Here is a 23,396-nt window from a genome sequence, read left to right as displayed (position 1 = left end):
CAGTGCTTGAGGTATGGTCAGGAGAGCAATACCACATAAACACCCCAACATAACCATCTGAACAGTGATGTTATCACATCATAAGTTGATATGAAACAGGACAGCAAAATGATGATCCTGATCCCTCTCCCAGAGGTGATAAACATCATCATGGGGAGTATATAAAGCATATAGGAATTTACATTAGACAGCCATGAGAACAAACAAAGCAACATGGTGGCCAGCGACTATTTAACTAATATAATAAATGCATATAACAAATTTGTTTTAGCATGCTCTGGTAGAATCTGTCGTTATCTCAACCCTCCGAGCCCCACATTGGGCGCCAAAAAGGACTGTTGTGGTTTAGCCTCAGCCGGCAACAAAGAACCACGCAGCCGTTCTCTCACACCCCCCCCACACCGGTGGGGGAGAATCGGAAGAAAAAGGCAAAACTTGTGAGTTGAGACAAACGCAGTTCAACAGAACAGCAAAGGGAAAAAGAAAATGACAACAATAACACTGATAGAGGAATGTACAAACACAATTAGTGTACCACCGCTCACCGATCAGACCCGGGACGACCAGGCCCAGACCCAGGACCAAGCGGCAACTGCCTGCCCCCTCCCCCCAGCCAGCTCCCCGGCTATAGACTGGTCATGGCTCACATAGTATGGAGTACCTGTGTTGAGTCCAGATCCTTGGGAAAATGAACCCTATCCCTGCCGGAACCAGGACAAGAAAGTACCAGATTATCCCAATTCACTGCATTTGTAGCCAATATAAGAAAGTGCCAGATCGTCCCAGCTCACTGCACTTGTAACTAAGACAAGAACCCAATGTTGGCTTGCCCTGACATCGCAGTGTGGCCCAGGGGGTCTGTACCACCACAGTGGATCAAAAGGTTTCAGTGAAGAAAATATATATTTTTTTCAAAGAGCCTTTGATAAGGCTCTTTGCCAAAGACTATTATAGCAAATAACTTGCCATAGGATGGGAGGAAAGGCCCTTATAGATGATGGTCAGAGAGTAGGAAGCAAAGGGTAGGGCTTAATAGTATTTTTTTCAGAATGCAACAGACTCAGTAACTAATGGCATTAGTGCTGTGACTGGCTTTTATTCAACATTTTCATCAGTGACTTAGCAATTGAGTCAATGACCTGATGAATGCAGAACTGTTATTCTCCAAATCTTGCAATATTAGAACTAGGTGGCACTAGTTGAAACCAGCAGGAGACTGTTTAAAACAAATAAAAAGGGAAGTGCTGTGCAAAGCAGGTAGTGAACTTCTGGAACTTGCTGATGCAGGAAGTTGTGGAGGTAGACAAGTATCAACAGATTCAAAAATGGATTAGACTTATTCATGGAAAACTGGTTCAGAAGAGATAATACAGGGAATAAGCAGGGTTATATCCTCTAACATCCCTAATCCAGTGACAATGGATAATGGGAAAATGCAAGGGAAAAGGGCCACGTATAGCAGCCAGTTTTGCATGCTGTGGTGAGTTAACCTTGTCTGGATGCCAGGTGCCCACGAAGTCACTCTGTCACTGCCTCTCCTCAACTGGACAGAGAAGAAAAATACGATGAAAGGCTCATGGGTCAAGATAGGGACGGGGAGATCACTCAGCAATTACTGTCACAAGCAAAACAGACTCGACTTGGGGAAATCAATTTAATTTAATTTAATTTAATTTCTAGAATAGAATAGAATAGAATAGGACTGTTTCAGTTGGAAGGGACCTACAATGATCATCTAGTCCAACTGCCTGACCAATTCTGGGCTGACCAAAAGTTAAAGCATGTTATTAAGGGCATTGTCCAAATGCCTCTTAAACACTGACAGGCTTGGGGCATCGACCACCTCTCTAGGAAGCCTGTTCCAGTGTTTGACCACCCTCTCAGTAAAGAAATGCTTCCTAATGTCCAGTCTGAATCTCCCCTGGCACAGCTTTGAACCATTCCCATGTGTCCTGTCGCTGGCTACTAGGGAGAAGAGATCAGCACCTCCCTCTCCACTTGCCCTCCTCAGGAAGCTGTAGAGAGCAATGAGGTTGCCCCTCAGCCTCCTTTTCTCCAAACTAGACAAATCCAAAGTCCTTAGCTGCTCCTCATAGGACATGTCTTCCAGCCCTTTCCCCAGCTTTGTTGCCCTCCTCTGGACACATTCAAGGACCTTCACATCCTTCTTAAATTGTAGGGCCCAGAACTGCATGCAGTATTCAAGGTGAAGCTGCACTAACGCTGAATATAGTGGGATAATCACCTCTTTTGACTGGCTGGTTATTTTGTGTTTGATGCACCCCAGGATGCGGTTTGCCCTCTTGGCTGCCAGGGCACAGTGCTGACTCATATTGAGCTTGTTGGCAACCAGCACCCTCAGATGCCTTTCTTCAGGGCTGCTCTCCAGCCACTCTTCTCCCAATCTATACTTGTGCCCAGCATTATTCAATCCTAGGTGCAGAATTTGGACTTGTTAAATTTCATGCCTGTCGTGGTTTAGCCTCAGATGGCAACAAAGAACCACGTGCCGCTCGCACGTGCCTTCCTAATACAGGAAGGATCGTAAGAAAAGGCAAGACTCTTGGGTTGGGACAAAGGCAGTTTAACAGAACAGCAAAGGGAACATGCAAACAACAACCACAACAACAACACGGATAGGGGAATATATAAACGCGATTACGGAACCGCCGCTCCCCGCCGCTCGCCGGCCAGCCGGACCCGGGACGCCCCAGCCCGCTTTTAAGCAGCAACTTCCTGTCCCCTCCCCCGGCAGCTCAGGGTGGGCGTGGCTCACATGGCATGGAATACCAGGAAAAATTAACCCTATCCCCACCGGAACCAGGACATTATCCACCCCTTATTCCATACCATCTATGCCATGCCCAGCAGGTTCCAATGAATTGCCACCACTTTCCCCTGTTATATATATATATGTACGCACATATAATGCCCTTAGTTTATGGGTCATCCCTCTAAAGTGTCCGTTGAGTTCTTTTAATCCACGGCTTTGGGCTCCATTTGTTAGAACAGTCTCTCAGGGCAGGTGAGATGCTGGGTGGTGCTGGTCTGTTGCATGCTGTATTTTTCGGAGCTTGTGACTGGTGCACCTGGTGTGGCTCATGCACGCAGTCCGTGGGCTGAAGATGTAGATCTTGAGGAAACTGCTGGGCGCCAGCTGCTGAGATCAGTTCTTATCCCATCATCCCTGTGCCTTACTTGTAGTACAACTGATATCAATTATAGCAATGAGGACATACAGTGACAGTGTTACTTAGCAATTAACAGCACACAATCTGATTCATTGGCTATTCTCGCCCAAAATCAGATCCCCATGAGGTACACATCGGACTTCCCCATCCTGCCGCATCACCCACCAAGTGCACCCAGGTCCTTGGGCAAAAGCAATCCCACGGATGGGTTTGCCTTTGCCTGAGGCAGGACTAACCCAGACTGTCTTCCCTAGCATATTCTTCATATGCACTACGGGGACTTTATCCCCTTCTACAGTACGTGGAAGTTTCGATTGGGCAGGGCCAGCCCGATTGTTAGATCCCCTGGTGTTAACTAGCCAGGTAGCTTTTGCTAAATGTGTATCCCAGTGTTTGAAAGTCCCACCACCCATTGCTCTCAGTGTAGTTTTTAACAGTCCATTGTATCGTTCTATCTTCCCAGAGGCTGGTGCGTGATAGGGGATGTGATACACCCACTCGATACCATGCTCTTTGGCCCAGGTGTCTATGAGGCTGTTTCGGAAATGAGTCCCGTTGTCCGACTCAATTCTCTCTGGGGTACCATGTCGCCACAGGACTTGCTTTTCAAGGCCCAGGATAGTGTTCCGGGCAGTGGCATGGGGCACAGGGTATGTTTCCAGCCATCCAGTGGTTGCTTCCACCATTGTGAGCACATAGCGCTTGCCTTGACGGGTTTGTGGCAGTGTGATATAATCAATCTGCCAGGCCTCCCCATATTTGTATTTCAGCCATCGCCCTCCATACCAAAGAGGCTTCAAACGCTTGGCTTGTTTGATCGCAGCGCATGTCTCACATTCATGGATGACCTGTGCAATAGTGTCCATGGTCAAGTCCACCCCTCGGTCACGAGCCCATCTATATGTCGCATCTCTCCCTTGATGGCCTGAGGTGTCATGGGCCCACCGAGCTATGAATAGTTCACCCTTATGTTGCCAGTCCAGATCCACCTGAGCCACTTCAATCCTAGCGGCCCGATCCACCTGCTGGTTGTTCTGATGTTCCTCCGTGGCCCGATTCTTCGGTACATGGGCATCTACATGGCGTACTTTCACAACCAGATTCTCTATCCAGGCAGCAATATCTTTCCACAGTTCAGCAGCCCAGATGGGTTTGCCTCTGCGCTGCCAGCTGCCCTGCTTCCACTGCTGTAACCACCCCCACAGAGCATTTGCCACCATCCATGAGTCAGTGTAGAGATAAAGTACTGGCCATTTTTCTCGCTCAGCAATGTCCAAAGCCAGCTGAATAGCCTTCACCTCTGCAAACTGGCTCGATTCACCCTGTCCCTCACTGGCTTCTGCAACCCGTCGTGTAGGACTCCACACAGCAGCCTTCCACTTTCGATGCTTTCCCACAATACGGCAGGACCCATCAGTGAACAGGGCATATTTCTTCTCATTTTCTGGCAGTTTATTATATGGTGGGGCCTCTTCCGCACGCGTCACCTCCTCCTCTGGTGACATTCCGAAATCCTTGCCTTCTGGCCAGTCCATGATCACTTCCAGAATTCCTGGGCGACTGGGGTTTCCCATTCGAGTTCGCTGTGTGATCAGTGCAATCCACTTACTCCATGTAGCATCGGTTGCATGATGTGTGGTGGGGACCCTTTCTTTGAACATCCAACCCAGCACCAGCAGTCGAGGTGCTAAGAGGAGCTGTGCTTCTGTACCAACTACTTCCGAAGCAGCTCGAACCCCTTCATATGCTGCCAATATCTCTTTTTCTGTTGGAGTGTAGAGGGCTTCGGATCCTCTGTATCCACGACTCCAAAACCCTAGGGGTCGACCTCGAGTCTCCCCTGGTGCTTTCTGCCAGAGGCTCCAGGTAGGGCCGTTCTCCCCGGCTGCGGTGTAGAGCACATTTTTAACATCTTGTCCTGCCCGGACTGGCCCCAGGGCCACTGCATGGACTATTTCCTGTTTGGTTTGTTCAAAAGCTTGTCGTTGCTCAGGACCCCATTTAAAATCATTCTTCTTCCGGGTTACTTGATACAGAGGGCTTACAATTTGACTGTAATCTGGGATATGCATTCTCCAAAAACCCACAATACCTAAGAAAGCCTGTGTTTCCTTTTTACTAGTTGGTGGAGACATAGCTGCTATTTTGTTGATCACATCCATTGGAATCTGACGGCGTCCATCTTGCCATTTTATTCCTAAAAACTGGATCTCCTGCGCAGGTCCCTTGACCTTACTTCGCTTTATAGCAAAACCAGCGTTCAGAAGGATTTGGACTATTTTACTCCCTTTCTCAAAAACTTCTTCTGCTGTGTTTCCCCATACAATGATGTCATCAATGTACTGCAGATGTTCTGGAGCTTCACCCTGTTCCAGTGCAGTCTGGATCAGTCCATGGCAAATGGTGGGGCTGTGTTTCCACCCCTGGGGCAGTCGATTCCAGGTGTATTGGACGCCCCTCCAAGTGAAAGCAAACTGTGGCCTGCACTCTGCTGCCAAAGGGATTGAGAAGAATGCATTCGCTATATCAATCGTGGCATACCACTTGGCTGCCTTGGACTCCAGTTCGTACTGGAGTTCTAGCATGTCCGGCACGGCAGCACTCAGCGGTGGCGTGACTTCATTCAGACCACGATAGTCTACAGTTAGCCTCCACTCTCCATTAGATTTTCGCACCGGCCATATGGGACTGTTAAAGGGTGAGCGAGTCTTGCTGATCACTCCTTGAACCTCTAGTTGACGAATCAGCTCATGGATGGGAATCAGAGAGTCTCGGTTAGTGCGATACTGCCGCCGATGCACCGTTGTGGTAGCAATCGGCACCTGTTGTTCTTCGACCCTCAACAACCCCACAACAGAAGAATCCTCTGAGAGACCAGGCAAGGCAGACAACTGTTTAACTTCCTCTGTCTCCAAAGCAGCTATGCCAAAGGCCCAGCGGTACCCTTTTGGGTCCTTAAAATACCCTCTCCTGAGGTAACCTATACCAAGGATGCATGGAGCCTCTGGGCCAGTCACAATGGGATGCTTTTGCCACTCATTCCCAGTTAGGCTCACTTCTGCCTCCAGTACAGTCAACTCTTGGGATCCCCCTGTCACCCCAGAAATACAAATGGGTTCTGCCCCTCTATAGCTTGATGGTATTAAAGTACACTGTGCACCCGTGTCCACTAGAGCCTTATACTCCTGTGGGTCTGATGTGCCAGGCCATCGAATCCACACCGTCCAATAAACCCGGTTGTCCCTTTCCTCCACCTGGCCGGAGGCAGGGCCCCCCTAATACTGGTCATAGTATCCATTACTCACTTCTTGCATAAATGACTTGGAAGTTCCTTCAAGAGGATCAGAAGCAAGATCAGGCCTTCTGCTTTGTCTGGGGAACGGCCCACTGGAAACTGGGGCGGCACTTTTCCTGGAGGGATCCCCTTTTGTGGTTGTCCTTCCTTGCAACTCCTGTACCCGTGTCCGCAGGATCGAAGTAGGTCGTCCATCCCACTTCCTCATGTCCTCTCCGTGGTCCCGCAGGTAGAACCACAGGGTGCCTCGTGGTGTGTACCCTCTGTACTCTCTCTCTTGAGTGGGGAAATGCCTGCTTCTAATAGCTGAGATGCTGGCCCGTGCAGGTGGGGAGTAGGACATATTCTCTTCAAGTTGCTGGACCTTCCGGGACAGTTTCTCCACAGCTGAGACAAGGGGGGAAGAGAGACTTTCTTCATATCGCCGGAGCCGGCCAGCTACCTCATCCACCGTTGGTCCCTCTTCGCCTTTCCATTCCATTACTGCCAGGGAGTTGGCATATGACGATGGTGCGCTCCGTACAAACTTCCGCCACATGGGCCTTGTGCATCGCACCTCATCAGGGTCTGTGGGTAAGTCTGCATTGTCCAAGTCATAATAAATCACCTCCCGCACGGCTAATTCTCTCAGGTACTGGATACCTCTTTCCATGGTAGTCCACTTGCTTGGCTGACATACAACATCCTCACTGAAGGGGTACCTCTCCCTCATGCCTAACAGGAGTCGTTTCCAGAGGCTGAGGGCTTGGGTCTTTTTCCCAATCGCCTTGTCAATGCCGCCTTCCCTAGACAGGGATCCCAGCTGCCTGGCCTCCCTACCCTCTAATTCCAGGCTACTGGCCCCATTATCCCAGCACCGGAGCAGCCAGGTGACAATGTGCTCGCCTGAAAGTCGGCTGAAATCTTTTCGCATATCCCGCAGCTCACTCAAGGATAGGGATCGAGTAATTATCTCTGGTTCTGCCTCTTCCTCCTGCTCTCGTGATGGCCCTGGTTCATCATCATCTCTTACTAAGCGAACTGATTTCTTTGTGTACTTCTTCTTCTGTATGGGGGCAACTGATACCGGCACGGGTTGGTTCCCTGGTTCAGTGGCAGTGGCTACCACGGGGGTTGCAGTAGCCGCAGGGGCCGCCGCGGGGGCTGCAGCAGCCGCAGGGGCCGCCGGTCTGGTTTCCATCTCTTCCCCTTGAGGGTGCTGCATAATTCTGAGCAGTGCCTGGTAGATACTGGCCAGGGCCCAGCACAGCGCGGTGAGTTGTGCCTCTCTAGAATAGCCACAGCATTTTCCCTTCAAATATTCTACCACTTTATCAGGGTCCTGTAATTGTTCAGGGGTGAAGTCCCAGACCATTGGAGGTGAGTAGTTCTCTAGGTACCTGCCCATGCTCTCCCACATGCCATGCCACCCCTGACTATCCAGCCTCGGAGCAGATCTCCGGGTGGTAGTCTTAAATAGTCGCTTAACCCTAAACAAGACCTGGAACGTATTCAGGAGACATAGCACTAGGAACACACTAGTTTGAGTATCCCAAGGATATTCAAGATTCTCAAAAGCTGTCATACCTGACCCGAAGGAGAAAAGGGAGGCAAAAGGGCTGGGGAAACTATTAACAAATTCTGAGAGACAGTGTCCAATGTACGGACAGGACAACAAAACCACATAAACACCCCAAAATAGCCGTCTGAACAGTGATGTTATCATATCATAAACAGATATCGCACAGGACAGCAGAATGATAATCCTCATCCCTCTTCCAGACATGATAAACAGCATCGCAGGGAGTACATAAGCCATATAGGAATTTATGTAACACAGCCATGAGAACAAACCAAGCAACATGATGACCAGTGACTACTTACCTAATAAAATAAATGCATACAAGAGAAAAAAAAACCAAAACCGTTTTTTCCACGTTCTAGTTGGATTCTGTCGTTATCTCAACCCTTCAAGCCCCACGTTGGGCGCCAAAAAGGACTGTCGTGGTTTAGCCTCAGATGGCAACAAAGAACCACGTGCCGCTCGCACGTGCCTTCCTAATACAGGAAGGATCGTAAGAAAAGGCAAGACTCTTGGGTTGGGACAAAGGCAGTTTAACAGAACAGCAAAGGGAACATGCAAACAACAACCACAACAACAACACGGATAGGGGAATATATAAACGCGATTACGGAACCGCCGCTCCCCGCCGCTCGCCGGCCGGCCGGACCCGGGACGCCCCAGCCCGCTTTTAAGCAGCAACTTCCTGTCCCCTCCCCCGGCAGCTCAGGGTGGGCGTGGCTCACATGGCATGGAATACCAGGAAAAGTTAACCCTATCCCCACCGGAACCAGGACAATGCCATTGATGATTGCCCAATGCTCCAATCTATCCAGATCCCCCTGCAAGGCCTCTTATCCCTCAAGAGAGTCAACAGCACCTCCTAGTTTGGTATCACCAGCAAACTTGATAATGGTGCATTCAACTCCTGCATCCAGTTTGTTGATAAATATATTGAATGGAACTGACCCTAGAATTGAGCCCTGAGGAACACTGCTGGTGACTGGTCGCCAGCCAGATGTAGCCCCATTCCCTACAACCCTTTGAGCCCTGCCTTCCAGCCAGTTCTTCACTCAGTGCAATGTGAACCTGCTCATCCCATAGTTGGACAACTTGTCTAGAAGGATGCTGTGAGGGACAGCATCAAAAGCCTTACTATAATCCAGAAAAACTATATCCACTGTCTTCCCTTCACCCACTAGGCAGGTGACCTTAACGTAGAAGGATATCAAATTAGTTAAACAGGACTTTCCCTTTTTGAACCCTGTGCCTGATGCTTGCATTATTCTTTAAATGCCTTTCAATAGTACCCAGTATGATCTTCTCCATAATATTTCCAGGTACTGAGGTTAGACTAACAGGTCTGTAGTTTCCTGAGTCTTCCTTCTTGACCTTCTTGTAAAGTGGAATAACATTGGCTAGCTTCCAGTCAGTGGGGACCTCCCCAGACTCCCAAGACCTTTGGTAGATGATCGAGAGGGGTCCTGCCATAACATTCGCTAGCTCCTCCAGTACTCTGGGATGAATCCCATTAGGCCCCATGGACTTGCTGATAGAGCTGATAGAGCTGGTCCCTTACAATTTTGGTGTCCACAAATGGAAAGTCACTGTTCCCACATTCATGGTCCTCTGACTGAGGGGACTGGGCAGCCTAAGATCTATCAGTATTATTAAAGACTGAGGCAAAAAATGCACTGAATGCCTTTGCTTTTTCTTCATCCCTATTTGTTAGATGACCATCTTCAACAAGTATCAGTCCAATGTTTTCTTTAGACCTCCTCTTGCTATTAACATACTTAAAAAAACCCTCTTGTTGTCTGATGCAACACTGGCCAGTTTCAGCTCTAATTGAGCTTTGGCCTTTTGTGTTTTCTCCTTGCATAAATGAACCACAGTTCTGTAATCTTTCTGTGAAGCCTGACCTCGCTTCCAGAGACTGTACAATTTCTTTTTCCTCTTGAGGGACTCCACGAGGTGTTCCCTGTTCAGCCAAGCTGGTCTTGTGCCCCACTTGCTTGACTTTCAACACAATGGAACTGCCTGCTCCTGTGCAGGTGGTTCTTAAAGACTGGCCAGCACTCGTGGACTCCTAAGCCCTCAAAAGCAGATTCCCCAGGTACTCTGCTAAATAGCTCCCTAAACAGCTTAAAGTTTGCTCTCCTGAAGTCCAGGGTAGCAACTCTGCTGACCTTTTTTCTCATTACACTGAAAATTTTAAACTCAACCATTTCATGATCACTGTGGCCAAGACAGCCACCTACCATAATATCTCCCACGAGTCCTTCAAATTCACAAATAGCAAGTCTAGGAGGGCATCTTTCCTAGTTGGTCACTGAGTACTTGTGACAAGAAGTTATCCTCCACAAACTTCAAGAATTTCCAGGACCTGCTCATCACAGCAACGTGATATTCCCAGATGATGTCTGGGAAGTTGAAATCTCCCATAAAGACAAGGGCTACCGATACAGAGATTTCTCCTAATTGCCTATAGAATAACTCATCAGTGCTTACATCCTGGCTGGGAAATTGATAGTAGACACCCACTACAACATCTCCTTTCTTTTCCATCTTCCTAATCCTTACCCAGAGGCTCTCCACCACATCATCACTAACTGTAAGGGCTGTACAGTCAAACCTCTCCCTTACGTATAGTGCAACACCTCCACCTCACCTGCCCTGCCTACCCCTCCTGAACAGCCTGTAGCCCTCCATCCCAGCACTCCAACTGTGGGACTCATTCCACCAAGTTTCACTGACACCAATGATATCGTAGCTCTGGGAGCTGACCAATGCTTCCAGTTCATCCTGTTTGTTTCTCATACTGCATGCATTGGTGTACAAGCATTTCAGATACGCTCCTGAGCCTTCCATGCTCCCAGGAGCAGTGTAAATGTTCTCACTAGCATTGCCACCCTCAGGCGATGACATGCCAACCCTTGTCTTACCTACTGCAATCCTGTTGCTGTCCCCTTCCCCCATCAATTCTAGTTTAAAGCTCTCTCAATCAGCCCCACCAGCTTATGCCCAAAGACCCATTTTCCCCATGGGGACAGGTGGATCCCATCAGGCCCCAGCATACCTTGTCTCTCAAAGGCTCCTCCATGATTTAAAACCCCAAAGTTTTGGCACAGGCAAAAGTCTTGGAGCCAGGTACTGACATCCTGGGCTTCCCTGTTTCTTCCAAAGTTTCCCATTACTGGGAGGATTGAGGAAAATGCTACCTGTGCTCCCGAATATTTTAGCATTATTCCCAGGGCTCTGAATTCTCTTTTGATTGACCTCAGACTTTTTGTTACAACATCATTTGTACCCATGTGAAAGAACAGGAATGAATAGTAGTCTGAACCTTGAACTAGGCTCTTCAGTCTTGTGGTGACATCCCTAATTCAGGCCCCAGGGAGGCAGCAAGCTTCCCTGAAAAGAGTGTCCAGTCTGCATATGGGTACTTCCATTCCACACAGGAGGGCGTGACCAATGACCACAACTCGCCGTTGTTTCTTCTCGGCACTGGTCTTAATGCAGGTTTTGTTGTGCGGGGTTGGTCTCTCTGACCTTGGCAAGACTGCCTGTGCAGGTTCCTCCTCTTTCTCATTATGCACTTCATCTACCATACGCAGGGCCTCATACCTGTTCTGTAAGGGTATCTTAGAGGGTAAGGAGGGGTTTCTCTTACCACTCCACCCCTCCCACCTTCCACCCCTCCTTACAGAATCATAGAATCATAGAATTGTTAGGGTTGGAAGGGACCTTAAAGATCACCTAGTTCCAACCCCCCTGCCATGGACAGGGACACCTCCCACTAGATCAGGTTGCTCAGAGCCCCATCCAGCCTGGCCTTAAAAACTTCCAGGGATGGGGCTTCCACCACCTCTCTGGGCAACCTGTTCCAGTGTCTCACCACCCTCATGGTGAAGAACTTCTTCCTAATGTCCAGTCTGAATTGATCTATCTCTAGTTTTAATCCATTCCCTCTAGTCCTACCATTACCCGACATCCTAAAAAGTCCCTCACCAGCTTTCTGGTAGGCCCCCTTAAGATACTGGTAGGCCACTATAAGGTCTCCTCGGAGCCTTCTTTTCTCCAGGCTGAACAACCCCAACTCTCTCAGCCTGTCCTCATAGGAGAGGTGCTCCAGCCCTCTGATCATCCTCATGGCCCTTCTCTGGACACGTTCCAGCACATCCATATCTCTCTTGTAGTAGGGGCTCCAGAATTGGACGCAGTACTCCAGGCGGGGTCTCAAGAGAGTGGAGGAGAGGGGCAGAATCACCTCCCTCGACCTGCTGGCCACGCTTCTCCTGATGCAGCCCAGGATATGATTGGCTTTCTGGGCTGCTAGTGCACACTGACGGCTCATGTTGAGCCTCTCGTCCACCAGCACCCCCAAGTCCTTTTCTTCAGGGCTGCTCTCAAGCCAGTCACTGCCCAGCCTATATCGGTGCTTGGGATTGCCCCGACCCAGATGGAGGACCTTGCACTTGGTCTTGTTGAACTTCGTGAGGTTGGCATGGGCCCACCTCTCCAGCCTGTCCAGGTCCCTCTGGATGGCATCCCTTCCCTCCAGCGTGTCAGCCGCCCCACACAGCTTGGTGTCATTGTCAAACTTGCTGAGGGTGCAGTCTATGCCACTGTCCATGTCACTGACGAAGATGTTAAACAAGACCGGTCCCAATACTGATCCTTGAGGGACTCCACTCGTCACTGGCCTCCACTTGGACATGGACCCATTGACAGCCACTCTTTGGGTGCGGCCATCAAGCCAGTTCTTTATCCACTGAATTGTCAGTCCATCAAACCCATATTTTATCAGCTTGGAGACCAGGATGTCATGCGGGACAGTGTCAAAGGCTTTGCTCAGGTCCAGGTAAATGACGTCAGTTGCTCTCCCCTTGTCTATTGATGTTGTGACCTTCTCGTAGAAGGCCACCAGGTTTGTCCGGCATGATTTGCCCTTGGTGAAGCCATGTTGATTGTACCCAATCACCTCTTTGTTATTCTTCTGCCTCAGCAGTGCCTCCAGGAGGATCTGCTCCATGATCTTACCAGGCACGGAGGTGAGACTGACTGGCCTCTAGTTCCCTGGTTCCTCCTTCTTTCCCTTTTTTGAAAATGGGGATTATGTTTCCCCTTTTCCAGTCAGTGGGGACCTCACCAGACTGCCATGACTTTTGGAATATAATAGAGAGCGGTTTAGCAACCTCATCCGCCAGTTCCTTCAGTACCCGTGGTGCTGTGTGAAAAGGGGCAAAGCGGTTTTGGCAGAAAATAAACCCCCTTGCGTTCTAACACTCCTCACCGAGGTGGGAGGCTAGGTGCGGCTAGGTTTAAATTCTGAGTGATGCCCAATTCAGCACTATCAGTCCAATCGCGTTTAATATGTATTAAACTATTACGATTTGGATACACTAATAGTGGACTGCACCTTCAGTCTAGTCGTGCTCCTGAACTACCATGGCCACTCTCGAGTCTTTGGTCACGTTCAGTGAGAAACCGAAACGACTAGCTACTTAAACAGTGCAGTTTATTTAAACAACAGATATACAGGTTCTTTAGGATTGCCGGTGATAAATACACTGTCTGCAAAGCACGTGCAAATGAAAGTATTGCTACATATACAAAATGCATGACAAAGTTATAAATGATACAGCCTGGCTCTAAATGTAGGAAAGAGAGTCTCTAGAGAAATTTCTAAGTTTCCCGAGGAAGCACTCGGTATAATCTAAGTCTTACCCAAAGGCATCCCTATGGAGGGGGGAAGAGAGGCTCAGCCTGTCGACTGATCCCAGAAGTCAGTGATGGAATTCTTTGAGATGGTGTCTTCCCTGGGTATCCCCCCTCTCTCGGGCTATTTTTATACTATTTGTTATCTTCAAGGTGGAGTTTGAGTGACTTTAGTCATACATACTTTTATCATGATTGGTGTAAAATTCTCTCGCTTCACAATTAAAGGTATAGTTTACGAGAAATTCAGGGCACAGACTCAAGAAGGAGTGGTCGCACCTTGGAGGCGGGTAGCCTTCGGGATGGAGGTGTGTTTGGGTATTATAATGACATTATAATGAGCAAAGTTCGCACAAAGGACAGCATTTCATTAAAATTTGACAAAATGTTGGGAGTTTATCTGTGTCATGGTATCATCCCATTCCCGTATCCGCTATACATCATAAGGTAAAGCCGGGGAATAATTGCATCCCATCCTGTACCTCATGTAGCTTATCAGGGAACCACAGGTGTTGTATCCTTCATGCCAGCTGCGGCTATTTTCTACCTCAGAAGCCTCTTGATTTTATACTTTTCCTTAATGTGTGAACAATGCTGTACTTTTGCATTTTTAGCCAATTTAGTAATTATTCCACACCGTGGGTGTATCCCATCGGGTCCCATGGACTTGTTCACTTTCAGGTTCATCAGATGGTCATGAGCCTGATCTTCACTTACAATGGGCAGTTCTGTCCAACCCCTGCCATTGTCTTCTGTGATGCCAGGAGTGTGGCTGGAGCCCTTGCCAGTGAAGACTGAGGAAAAGAAGTCATTGAGAACCTCGGCCTTCTCCATATCACTTGTCACCAGTTCTCCCGTTTCCTTTCTGAGGGGGCCCACACCCTCCCTAGTCTTTTTCTTACCATTAATGTACCTATAGAAATTTTTGCAGTTTCCCTTGATCTCCTTGGCTAGATTTAATTCTAACTGAGCTTTAGCTTTTCTCACCAGGTCTCCTGCTGTTCGGACAGTTTCCTTATATGCCCCCCATTCCAGCTGTCCTTTCTTCCACTCCTTATAAAGTTTCTTTTTGTGTGACAGTGTGTCCAGGAGCTCCCTGTTCATCCAGGCAGGTCTCCTAGCATTCTTTCCTGCCTTCCTCTTTGTCGGTATAGTTTGCTTCTGGACATGGAGAAGGTGATCCTTGAATACTGACCAGCTGTCCTGGGCCCCCCTTCCCTCTAGGGCTTTGTCCCACGGCACTCTTATCCCTTGTGACACTGCCTTCCTCCCGGCACAAAGCAGATCCAGGACCTGCCTCCATAGTGGCCACACTGAGTTGGCTTCTGTGCATCACAGATGCCAGAGCATGGCTCCATTGATCAATCTCCTTCTCAGACTCTCGAATACTCAGTCTGCTCACCTCCTCCTGCAGCTCAGACACCAAGCAGAGCAGTTTATCAATCTGGTCACACAGGCTTGCTTGCAATCACTTTCCACCTCTAGGAATATCCCTTCACACATCCCACAGCCAGAGACCTGGGTGGTCGCATGCTTGAACAGGAGCTCTGTCTGTGTTGCTGCATTGGTTCTACCAGGTGCTAGAAGCTCAGGAGAAGCAGGGGATGCTGTTTTTGCTGGGTGGTTACCATGCTGCCCCGTGCCTACCTGCTGCTGTGCACCTGCCCGCCAATCAAAAGTCAGAGTAGGTTAATGAGAAATAAAAACAAATCTTAAAACACCTTCCCCCACCCCTTCCTTCTTTCTGTGTTCAACCTCACTCCTGACTTCTCTACCTCCTCCCTCCAAGCAGCACAGAAGGAACAGGGAATAGGGGTTGCAGTCAGTTCATCAAATGTTGTCTCTGCTGTTCCTTCCTCCTTGCTCTCTTCCCCTGCTCCAGCGTGGGGTCCCACCCACAGGAGACAGTCCTCCACAAACTTCTCCAACATGGGTCCTTCCCATGGGCTGCTGTTCTTCATAAACTGCACCAGCGTGGGTCCCCCATGGGGTCACAAGTCCTGCTAGCAAACCTGCTCCAGCGTCGGCTTATATTTCCACGGGGTCACAGATCCTGCCAGGAGCCTGCTCCAGCGCATGCTTTCCATGGGATCACAGCCTCCTTCAGGCATCCACCTGCTCCACCATGGACCTCTGTGGGCTGCAGGGGATCAGCCTGCTTCACCATAGTCTTCTCCATGGGCTGCAGGGGAATCTCTGCTCTGGTGCCTGGAGCACCTCCTCACCCTCCTTCACTGACCTTGGTGTCTGCATAGTTGTTTCTCTCATATTCTCACTCCTCTCTCTCACGGCTGCTGTTGCGCAGCAGTTTTTTCCCCTTCTTAAATATGTTATCACAGAGGTGCTACCACTGTCACTGATGGGCTCAGCCTTGGCCAGTGGCAGGTCCATCTTGGAGCTGGCTGGCGTTGGCTCTGTTTGACATATGAGAAGCTTCTAGCAGCTTCTCACAGAAGCCACCCCTGTAGCCTCCCTGCTACCAAAACCTTGCCATGCAAACCCAATACACATGCTTTCGCTAAAAGCAATTTGTGCTATCACTACTGTAGACAAAGTACTGTTCTAAATGGAGCATGGTTCTGACCTAGTAGGACATTTCTTGTTTTCTTCATTAAAAAATGTTTATTTATTCTGAGACAGATAAAATATTAGCATTCGTGATAGTCATGTGTTTGAGTGGCTATTATTGCATTCTTCATGGTTATATTATTTTTATACTTATCCAGATGGTGGTTTTCATATACTTTCAGATAAAGTATTCTCACATTTCTGCTCAAAGAAAATGCAGCTTTTTTTACTTAGTCTTGAATAAGAACATTAAGAGATTTGGTCTTACTAGTGACCTGAGAACTGTCAAATTTCAGCTTCTTCAGAGAAATAGCTTAAATGTTTTATTGTGGAACAAAGTGCAAACTTATCATGAATCTATTAGGTTTATGTCAACCACAAGTATTGATGTTTGTATACTGTAAAATCACTGTATGCATTTTCTTTTTTTCTTTTTTCTCAGGAAAGGAGACTGACAAAGCTAAAGATCGGTGTGATAAAGCCACTACGAAACTTCACGTGTTGCATAATCAATATGTATTGGCACTGAAAGGAGCACAGTTACATCAGCACCAATATTATGACACTACACTTCCTCTGTTACTTGATTCACTACAGAAGATGGAAGAAGAAATGATTAAAGCCCTGTAAGCTGTATTTTCTTATATATTTCTAATTTCCACAATTTTTGTGTAATATCCTTATTAATTCATAGTTATTATTAGAAAATAATAAACCTTCATCAATTATTTGCATATCAAGGAGTAATGAAAAAGCTATTTTAATCTTCCCATTGACAATAACTGTGCACAGAGAAGTCTATTCACATAAATGCAGGTAGTAGTTTTAAGGGGTTACTCAAGCATTTTAGTGAGACTGTCTTCTCATAAAATTTTTAAAATCTTAGAGATTAACTGCAATGTTTATAGTTAAGCTCATGCTTTATCCTGTCCTTCATCTGACAATGGCCTCCATCTAACAATGGCAAGTTAACATGCTTTAACTTGGTCAGCCCTGAATTGGTCAGGCAGTTGGACTAGATGATTGTTGTAGGTCCCTTCCAACTGAAATTATTCTATTCTATTCTATTCTATTCTATTCTATTCTATTCTATTCTATTCTATTCTATTCTAAAGTCAGTTGCCTCTCCAGTAGCCTTATTTTTATGAAATTCTGCTGGGAACCAATTTGGTTTAAAATGGCCAACAATCTTGAAAGTCATTTGGGAGGAGAGCCAGACAGATGTATGGTTACTCATGTATGTGCAAATAGCAGGATCATATAAACCTAATTTCATTGTAAGGAATCCAGCCTTAAAAATACAATACCTTTTTCTGAAAGATCATTCTCCACATCACTGATGAAGATGTGCAAACTGATATCTCAGAGAATTGTCAATGAGGAGTCTAAGCTATCTTTTCTGATTTGTAACCACCATGCTGCCTCTTTGACTTTCCTGAAGAATGAGAGTTGGTTTGGGAGACTGTTCTGTAGGCCTTTCTCTAAGACATTCCGTGGACTGCAATTAAAAAATATTGCTTGTAAATCACCTACTCTAAAAGAAAAAGTAGTTACCCCTTTTTGTAGGTATTGTTCATTTAGATGGGAGGCACTCTTCTATATCTCATTTTCTTACCTTTTCCAAAGTCTACATTCATCTCGCACATAGGAAGTGAAGGAGAGTTGGGGGTTCCATGCTTTATATGCTTAGGTGATGCGGACAATATTAACTGCCTCATGAAGTATCATTGCTCCCTTTGATTCTGGTGCATGTACGTAAATGAAATAGACCTCTATAGTAGTCTCTGCACAGTCCTTTTAATCTTAATTTTGTATGTAAAATCACAGCAAGAGACTTCAGTAAAATTTGTGTGCTGTAATTAATGTGATTTTTCACTGAAGAGTTTTATCATTGAACAAGAACCTATTGAACCCAATTTTCTTTGTCATCTTTGAAATAAAAAACAGAAAAAATATTCTTGTCACTAAATAAACATTTTCAGTGAGATCTGAATTTATTGGAAAATTACTGATGTCTAATATCTTTGGGCTTAATTCTACAAAAGGAGATGGTGATTTTAAGTGTAGGGGTTGGTGCAGCTATCTGTGTGAAATATACTTCATTAATAATCTTGGTTTTGCAAATCAATTAGTTTGGTAAACTTGAAGTGTATCATCACTAATTATATACTAATTATTGAAGTGTATCATCACTAATTATTTTTTTTTAGCAATTAAGATATATTCCATTTCTCTTAGATCTGGCATTGCTGTATTCTCTTGTCTGTTTTCTCCTTAGAAAAAGTTCTGAAGAAATACAAGCAAATAATATTTTTTATAAAACAAACATAATTTGAGATCTTATCCAGGAAAAATCTGCTGATACTTTTTTTTCCTCATGTCCCTCTGGGTTGGTCAAAATTAATCAGTATTTAAAAAAACCACCTCAGCTTCAGAACCTGTCAAGCCAAAATGATTGTCAAAAAGAAAAATTAAATAGGAAATTATTATGAAGGGCTATTTATGGAAAGCTAAAACTTAAAGAGAGTAGGAAGATATTCTGGGGAAATATCACTGGATGCTATTAAACGTAGTGGTAAAATATCACTTATTCTTTTCTTTTACCATTCCACTTGCTTTTTCCCACTGTTGGGTGCAGGTCATTGAACTAGATGGCTGGTACTTTCTCATGTCAACTTTTTGTTTGATTTTGTTTCTTCTTTTAAATATATGTGAACTTGTGATTTATGCTTATTTTTGCCCTAATGACCAAATAATAAAATGAAGATATGAAAGAGAACAGTTAAAGCAATGAAGAAAGCCAGGTCTTAAAGGAAATGCATGGTGACTATTTTTTGACTCATTTTTACTGTATGTCAGAATATACTTATTTTGTCAGTCAAGGGAAAATGAAAAACTTCAGTATAAATGATAACTAGCATAAGTTTTCTGGTCATAAAGAAGAGTGTCATCAATGAGCTGTGTACATTCCTTTTCCCTGTAATCTCTACAGTTTTAGTTTAGCTACACTATATGTAGATGCACTGTAATTAGTATAAGGAGCGTGGTCTTTGGAGACTTCTCTACTCATAGCCAATTGTGTAAGGGATAATAGAGGATGGTCTGAGTGAGACACGACGGACAATTACTAGTTGAACCAAACCCAGTATACGTGCCGAGAAAAAGGACCTCAGTACTGTTGCTGCAAAAACTATGTGTGTATCCATGAGAACCTGACCTTCGAAGAAGAAGATAACAAAAAGGGAGTACAACAATGTAGTCACGTATCAGACAGCCGCTGTTAGCAAAGCTGGATCGTGAGTCTGGTGGGGCTCGCTGCATGTGCTGGCCACGCGTGCAGCGACTCTAGCCTGTACTTTTCCACTCAGTCCGGTGCAGGATATAAGGGGGCTGTCTCGGGTCAGAGAGGGGGAGAGAGACATGAGCGCACTTTGAAGATACAGGGGATGCCTTGGACAAGCGCTGTGTCTGCCTTCCCTCTGCCGTACTGATGTAGCTCCTCGTTATCCTGCTGCTCAGCGGTGCTACTATGGTCTATGGGGTGGTAAGACTCTCTGAAGTAACTTTTGGGACATTTGGGAACTGCTTAGCAAGGCTTCGCAATAAAGCTGAATTCACTGCTTTTTTTTCTCTGTAGCAAGGCTTCACAATAAAGCAGACTTAACCTTTTTTTTTTCCTTTGTGTGGGCTCCGGTTTGTACATTGGAATCTTTAAAAAAGAACCCATTACACCAATCTGTAAAGAAGAGGTCACAACTGATCTGTTATTTCTTTGAATAATATATGGGTAATATAATATATGGGTAATATATGGTCTTTTTTTTTTTTTTTTCTCCCTTTTTAGCCAGTTGAAACAAGAGTTTTTAGTAACAGAAAACTGAAAGTTTGAAGCATCGTCAATGCCATCTATGCCTTCAGTGCCATGTTTTACACTATAGTGGTTTTTTTTTTCTCTGTAGAAAAGGAATCTTGGATGAATATAGCCAGATCACCAGTCTTGTAACAGAAGAGATTGTGAATGTCCATAAAGAGATCCAGACCTCTGTTGAACGGATAGACCCTAACTCTGAGTATAATGGCTTCATAGATACTCATAGGTATAAGCTTTCATCTTGGTGTACATGTTCATGTTTCTTCTCGAGGAAAAACTTGTATTAAATTACAACACTGCTAAAGTGATCAGAGTTGTATTTGTTTCTGTTTGGTTCCTTTTAAACTGTTATTTGTAAAGCATTGTCCTAATTTGAAAAGATGTTCCACTTGCATGTACAGAAAGTTGTCCGAATGTCAGGTTTTTAACCTGATTGTTTCTTCAACCATTCATCTCTTTGGCTGTCTCTAGAAAAACAGAATTCCAATTACTATTATCACATGTGAAGAGCCATAACTTTGGTACTGGCAGCAGACTATACATAGAATCATAGAATTATAGAACCATTTAGGTTGGAAAAGAACTTTAAGATCATCGAGTCCAACCGTAAACCTAACACTGCTAAGTCCACCACTAAACCACGTCCTCAGCACTACATCTACACTCCTTTTAAATACCTCCAGGGATGGTAACTCCACCACTTCCCTGGACAGCCTGTTCCAATGCTTGACAACCCCTTTGATGAATACATTTTTCCTAATATCCAATCTAAACCTCCCCTGTCGCAACTTCAGACCATTTCCTCTCATCCTTTCACTTGTTACTTGGGAGAAGAGACCAACCCCCACCTCTCTACAACCTCCTTTCAGGTAGTTGTAGAAAGTGATAAAGTCTCCCCTCAGCCTCCTTTTCTCTAGGCTAAACAACCCCAGCTCCCTCAGCCATTCCTCATAAGACTTGTGCTCTAGACCCTTCACCAGCTTCATTGCTCTTCTTTGGACACACGACAACCCAGATTCAGTGTGACCTAATTTAGTGTGTATTTGGATGCATTTTGTATCCTAGGCTAAGTTAATTTTCTCTGCTATATTTCTTTCATTGCCCATATTCTAGATATTTTAAAGTGAACTCTAGGTACCCCTGTATACACTGCAGTTATTGCAGAGTAAGTAGTGCCTGAAACAACAAAATATGCAGGCAATGCAAGAAAGTTTTTAATTTAAAAAAAAAACTTTGTTTGCTGTTTATTGAATTGATATTGCATATTGGTACATAAGTAGATAATGCAAGACTTCTTGCATTATCCTTTGTTATTAATGTGCAAATTGATAATTGTCATGTGGAGATTTATAGCTGGACCAGCTAAGAGTGGATCCATGCAAATAGATACCCCCTGAAAACCTTGATTATGTTGTGATCTTAATTGAAAGAATTATATTCTACTTGTTCTCTGATATGTTTATGAGACTGTGTCCTTTATTTAAAGGAAAAGAATATATATCCTATCATTGGTTTTACTTTTATTTAATACGTAATTTTAACTATATTCTAGTTATTAATAATTCAAAACAATACAATTATCTTTATGATCTACTTAAAGATGCATGCTAATTTTTCAAATATAACTTCTATTTGCTAAATTAGATCATCAGAAGTTGTTGAACAAGCAATAGAGTTTGATACGTCTTTACTAGAAGAAAATGAAAACCTTCAAGCTAATGAGATCGTGTGGAATAATCTAACAGCAGAAAGTTTACAAGTCACGTAAGTTTTCTTTAAAAACTTTAATCCTTTAGAAATTCTGTCATACATGATGCCTAGGCTCAATCACCTCATTGCATAGCTTTGTCCCGACTTTTAAGGTCCAGTTTCTGAAATAATGTTTTCAAGCTGTAGACTCTTGCCCATTGCACTTTTTATTGTTCCTTTAAACAAAATACTCCCCCCAACCCAAAAAAGTAGCACTTGTCTGAACTTTTGATCTAGTCTTTCCTCCTCCCCAGTTAATTTTTACAGTGCCCCAAATCCATCATGAATTCTTCTTGGGAACTTAATTTTCTCAAAGGTGTTTCCACATTCAGTATTCTAGGAAAAATACTGAAATCTGTCAATGAAGCCACTGAGTATAGTGATGTAAATTGCCAACAAGGAAATGTTCATAAATACATTTGTTTTACCTGTTTTGTAGGTGTTCTGCTTTTGTTTTCAAAAAAAATTCTTATTCACTGTTATAACCTTTAATATGTATTAATTTACTAACATAGATGTAGCTATTGTATTAGATTTCATGGAACTTTTAGCAATTCAGGGTGATAAACTACCTCTCTACATATTTTGTTAATCTATTGTGTAGTTTTAACTTTTTATTAATTTCCCCAACTTTAATCAGTTGTTACTGTGGAACAAATCTCCTGCTGAGGTTATTATCTTGTCATTCGCATCTTTTGCCATAAAATGTTCTGATGCAGTCACTTTTGAGATTGCAAAAATTAATTGTATATTTAATTTTTTTATTGATTATAAGCAATATAAAATGGTAAATTCAGTAATTCATTGGTAGATGATGTTTTTTGTCTGTAATATATTTCAGTTTGACTTATTTGAAGTTTTTCTTTACAATGTATAACTGATCCAAATAAGAAATCAGTGTATTTTTTTAAATTTGTCTGTTTAAGCAAACTATGACCTTTGTTTCATGCAGATTTTTATTAAAACCAAAATAATAGTGAGAACATATAGAAGTGTGACATTTCAAATGTAAATATTTTGCAGTGTGTCTTCTGTAAATTTTTCTAAGCCCTATGTTTCCTCAACACTACTGAGATTTTCTGGATTTTGTTCATTCTTTTTTTTCAAGGTCATTAGTTGTCCTCTGTTTTTCTTGTGCAATCTAATTATTTTCAGAAATTTATTCTTAAATAGGTATTGAAATAACCTCTTTTATATAATGTCTCAGCTTTCTTTGTCAGACTCCTCCTCAGTCCCAAAACAGCTTCATCTTTCTTACGAAAAGTCTTACAATTTTATAAGATTCTACCTTCCACGGCTCAAAAATGGAAATAACTTCTTGTTTAGCTTGTCTTCCGTATCACAGTGTTTAGAAATAAGCCATCAGCATGTCTAAGCAAAACATCTTAAACACTGCTTTTTTAGCAAATTATTTTGATGAAACTTGTGTTTGTAAATAAGTATCTTCATATTTGCATAAAC

General features: G+C 44.6%; 1 protein-coding gene across 8 annotated transcripts in view; it reads left to right on the top strand.

Annotated features, from left to right (window-relative positions):
- The window catches only part of LOC141735430 (tyrosine-protein kinase Fer-like), a 275,100-nt gene that overhangs the window by 67,771 nt on the left and 183,933 nt on the right, over positions 1 to 23,396 (top strand). For 6 of the 8 annotated variants that reach the window (XR_012584720.1, XM_074568164.1, XM_074568166.1 and 3 more), the window contains 3 exons: positions 16,758 to 16,941; positions 20,275 to 20,412; positions 21,831 to 21,950. Coding sequence is in view for 7 of the 8 variants with exons in the window: in XM_074568164.1 (XP_074424265.1) it covers positions 16,758 to 16,941; positions 20,275 to 20,412; positions 21,831 to 21,950 (442 nt within the window). In the remaining variant the exon portion in view is untranslated. Of the gene's footprint in view, positions 1 to 7,003; positions 7,060 to 16,757; positions 16,942 to 20,274; positions 20,413 to 21,830; positions 21,951 to 23,396 lie in introns of those variants that run through there. The other 2 variants (XM_074568167.1, XM_074568165.1) reach the window with 2 other exon arrangements.

Source organism: Larus michahellis, chromosome W (assembly GCF_964199755.1).
Source record: "Larus michahellis chromosome W, bLarMic1.1, whole genome shotgun sequence".
Taxonomy (NCBI): Eukaryota; Metazoa; Chordata; class Aves; order Charadriiformes; family Laridae; genus Larus; species Larus michahellis.
This window is presented reverse-complemented; position numbering and strand designations above follow the sequence as displayed.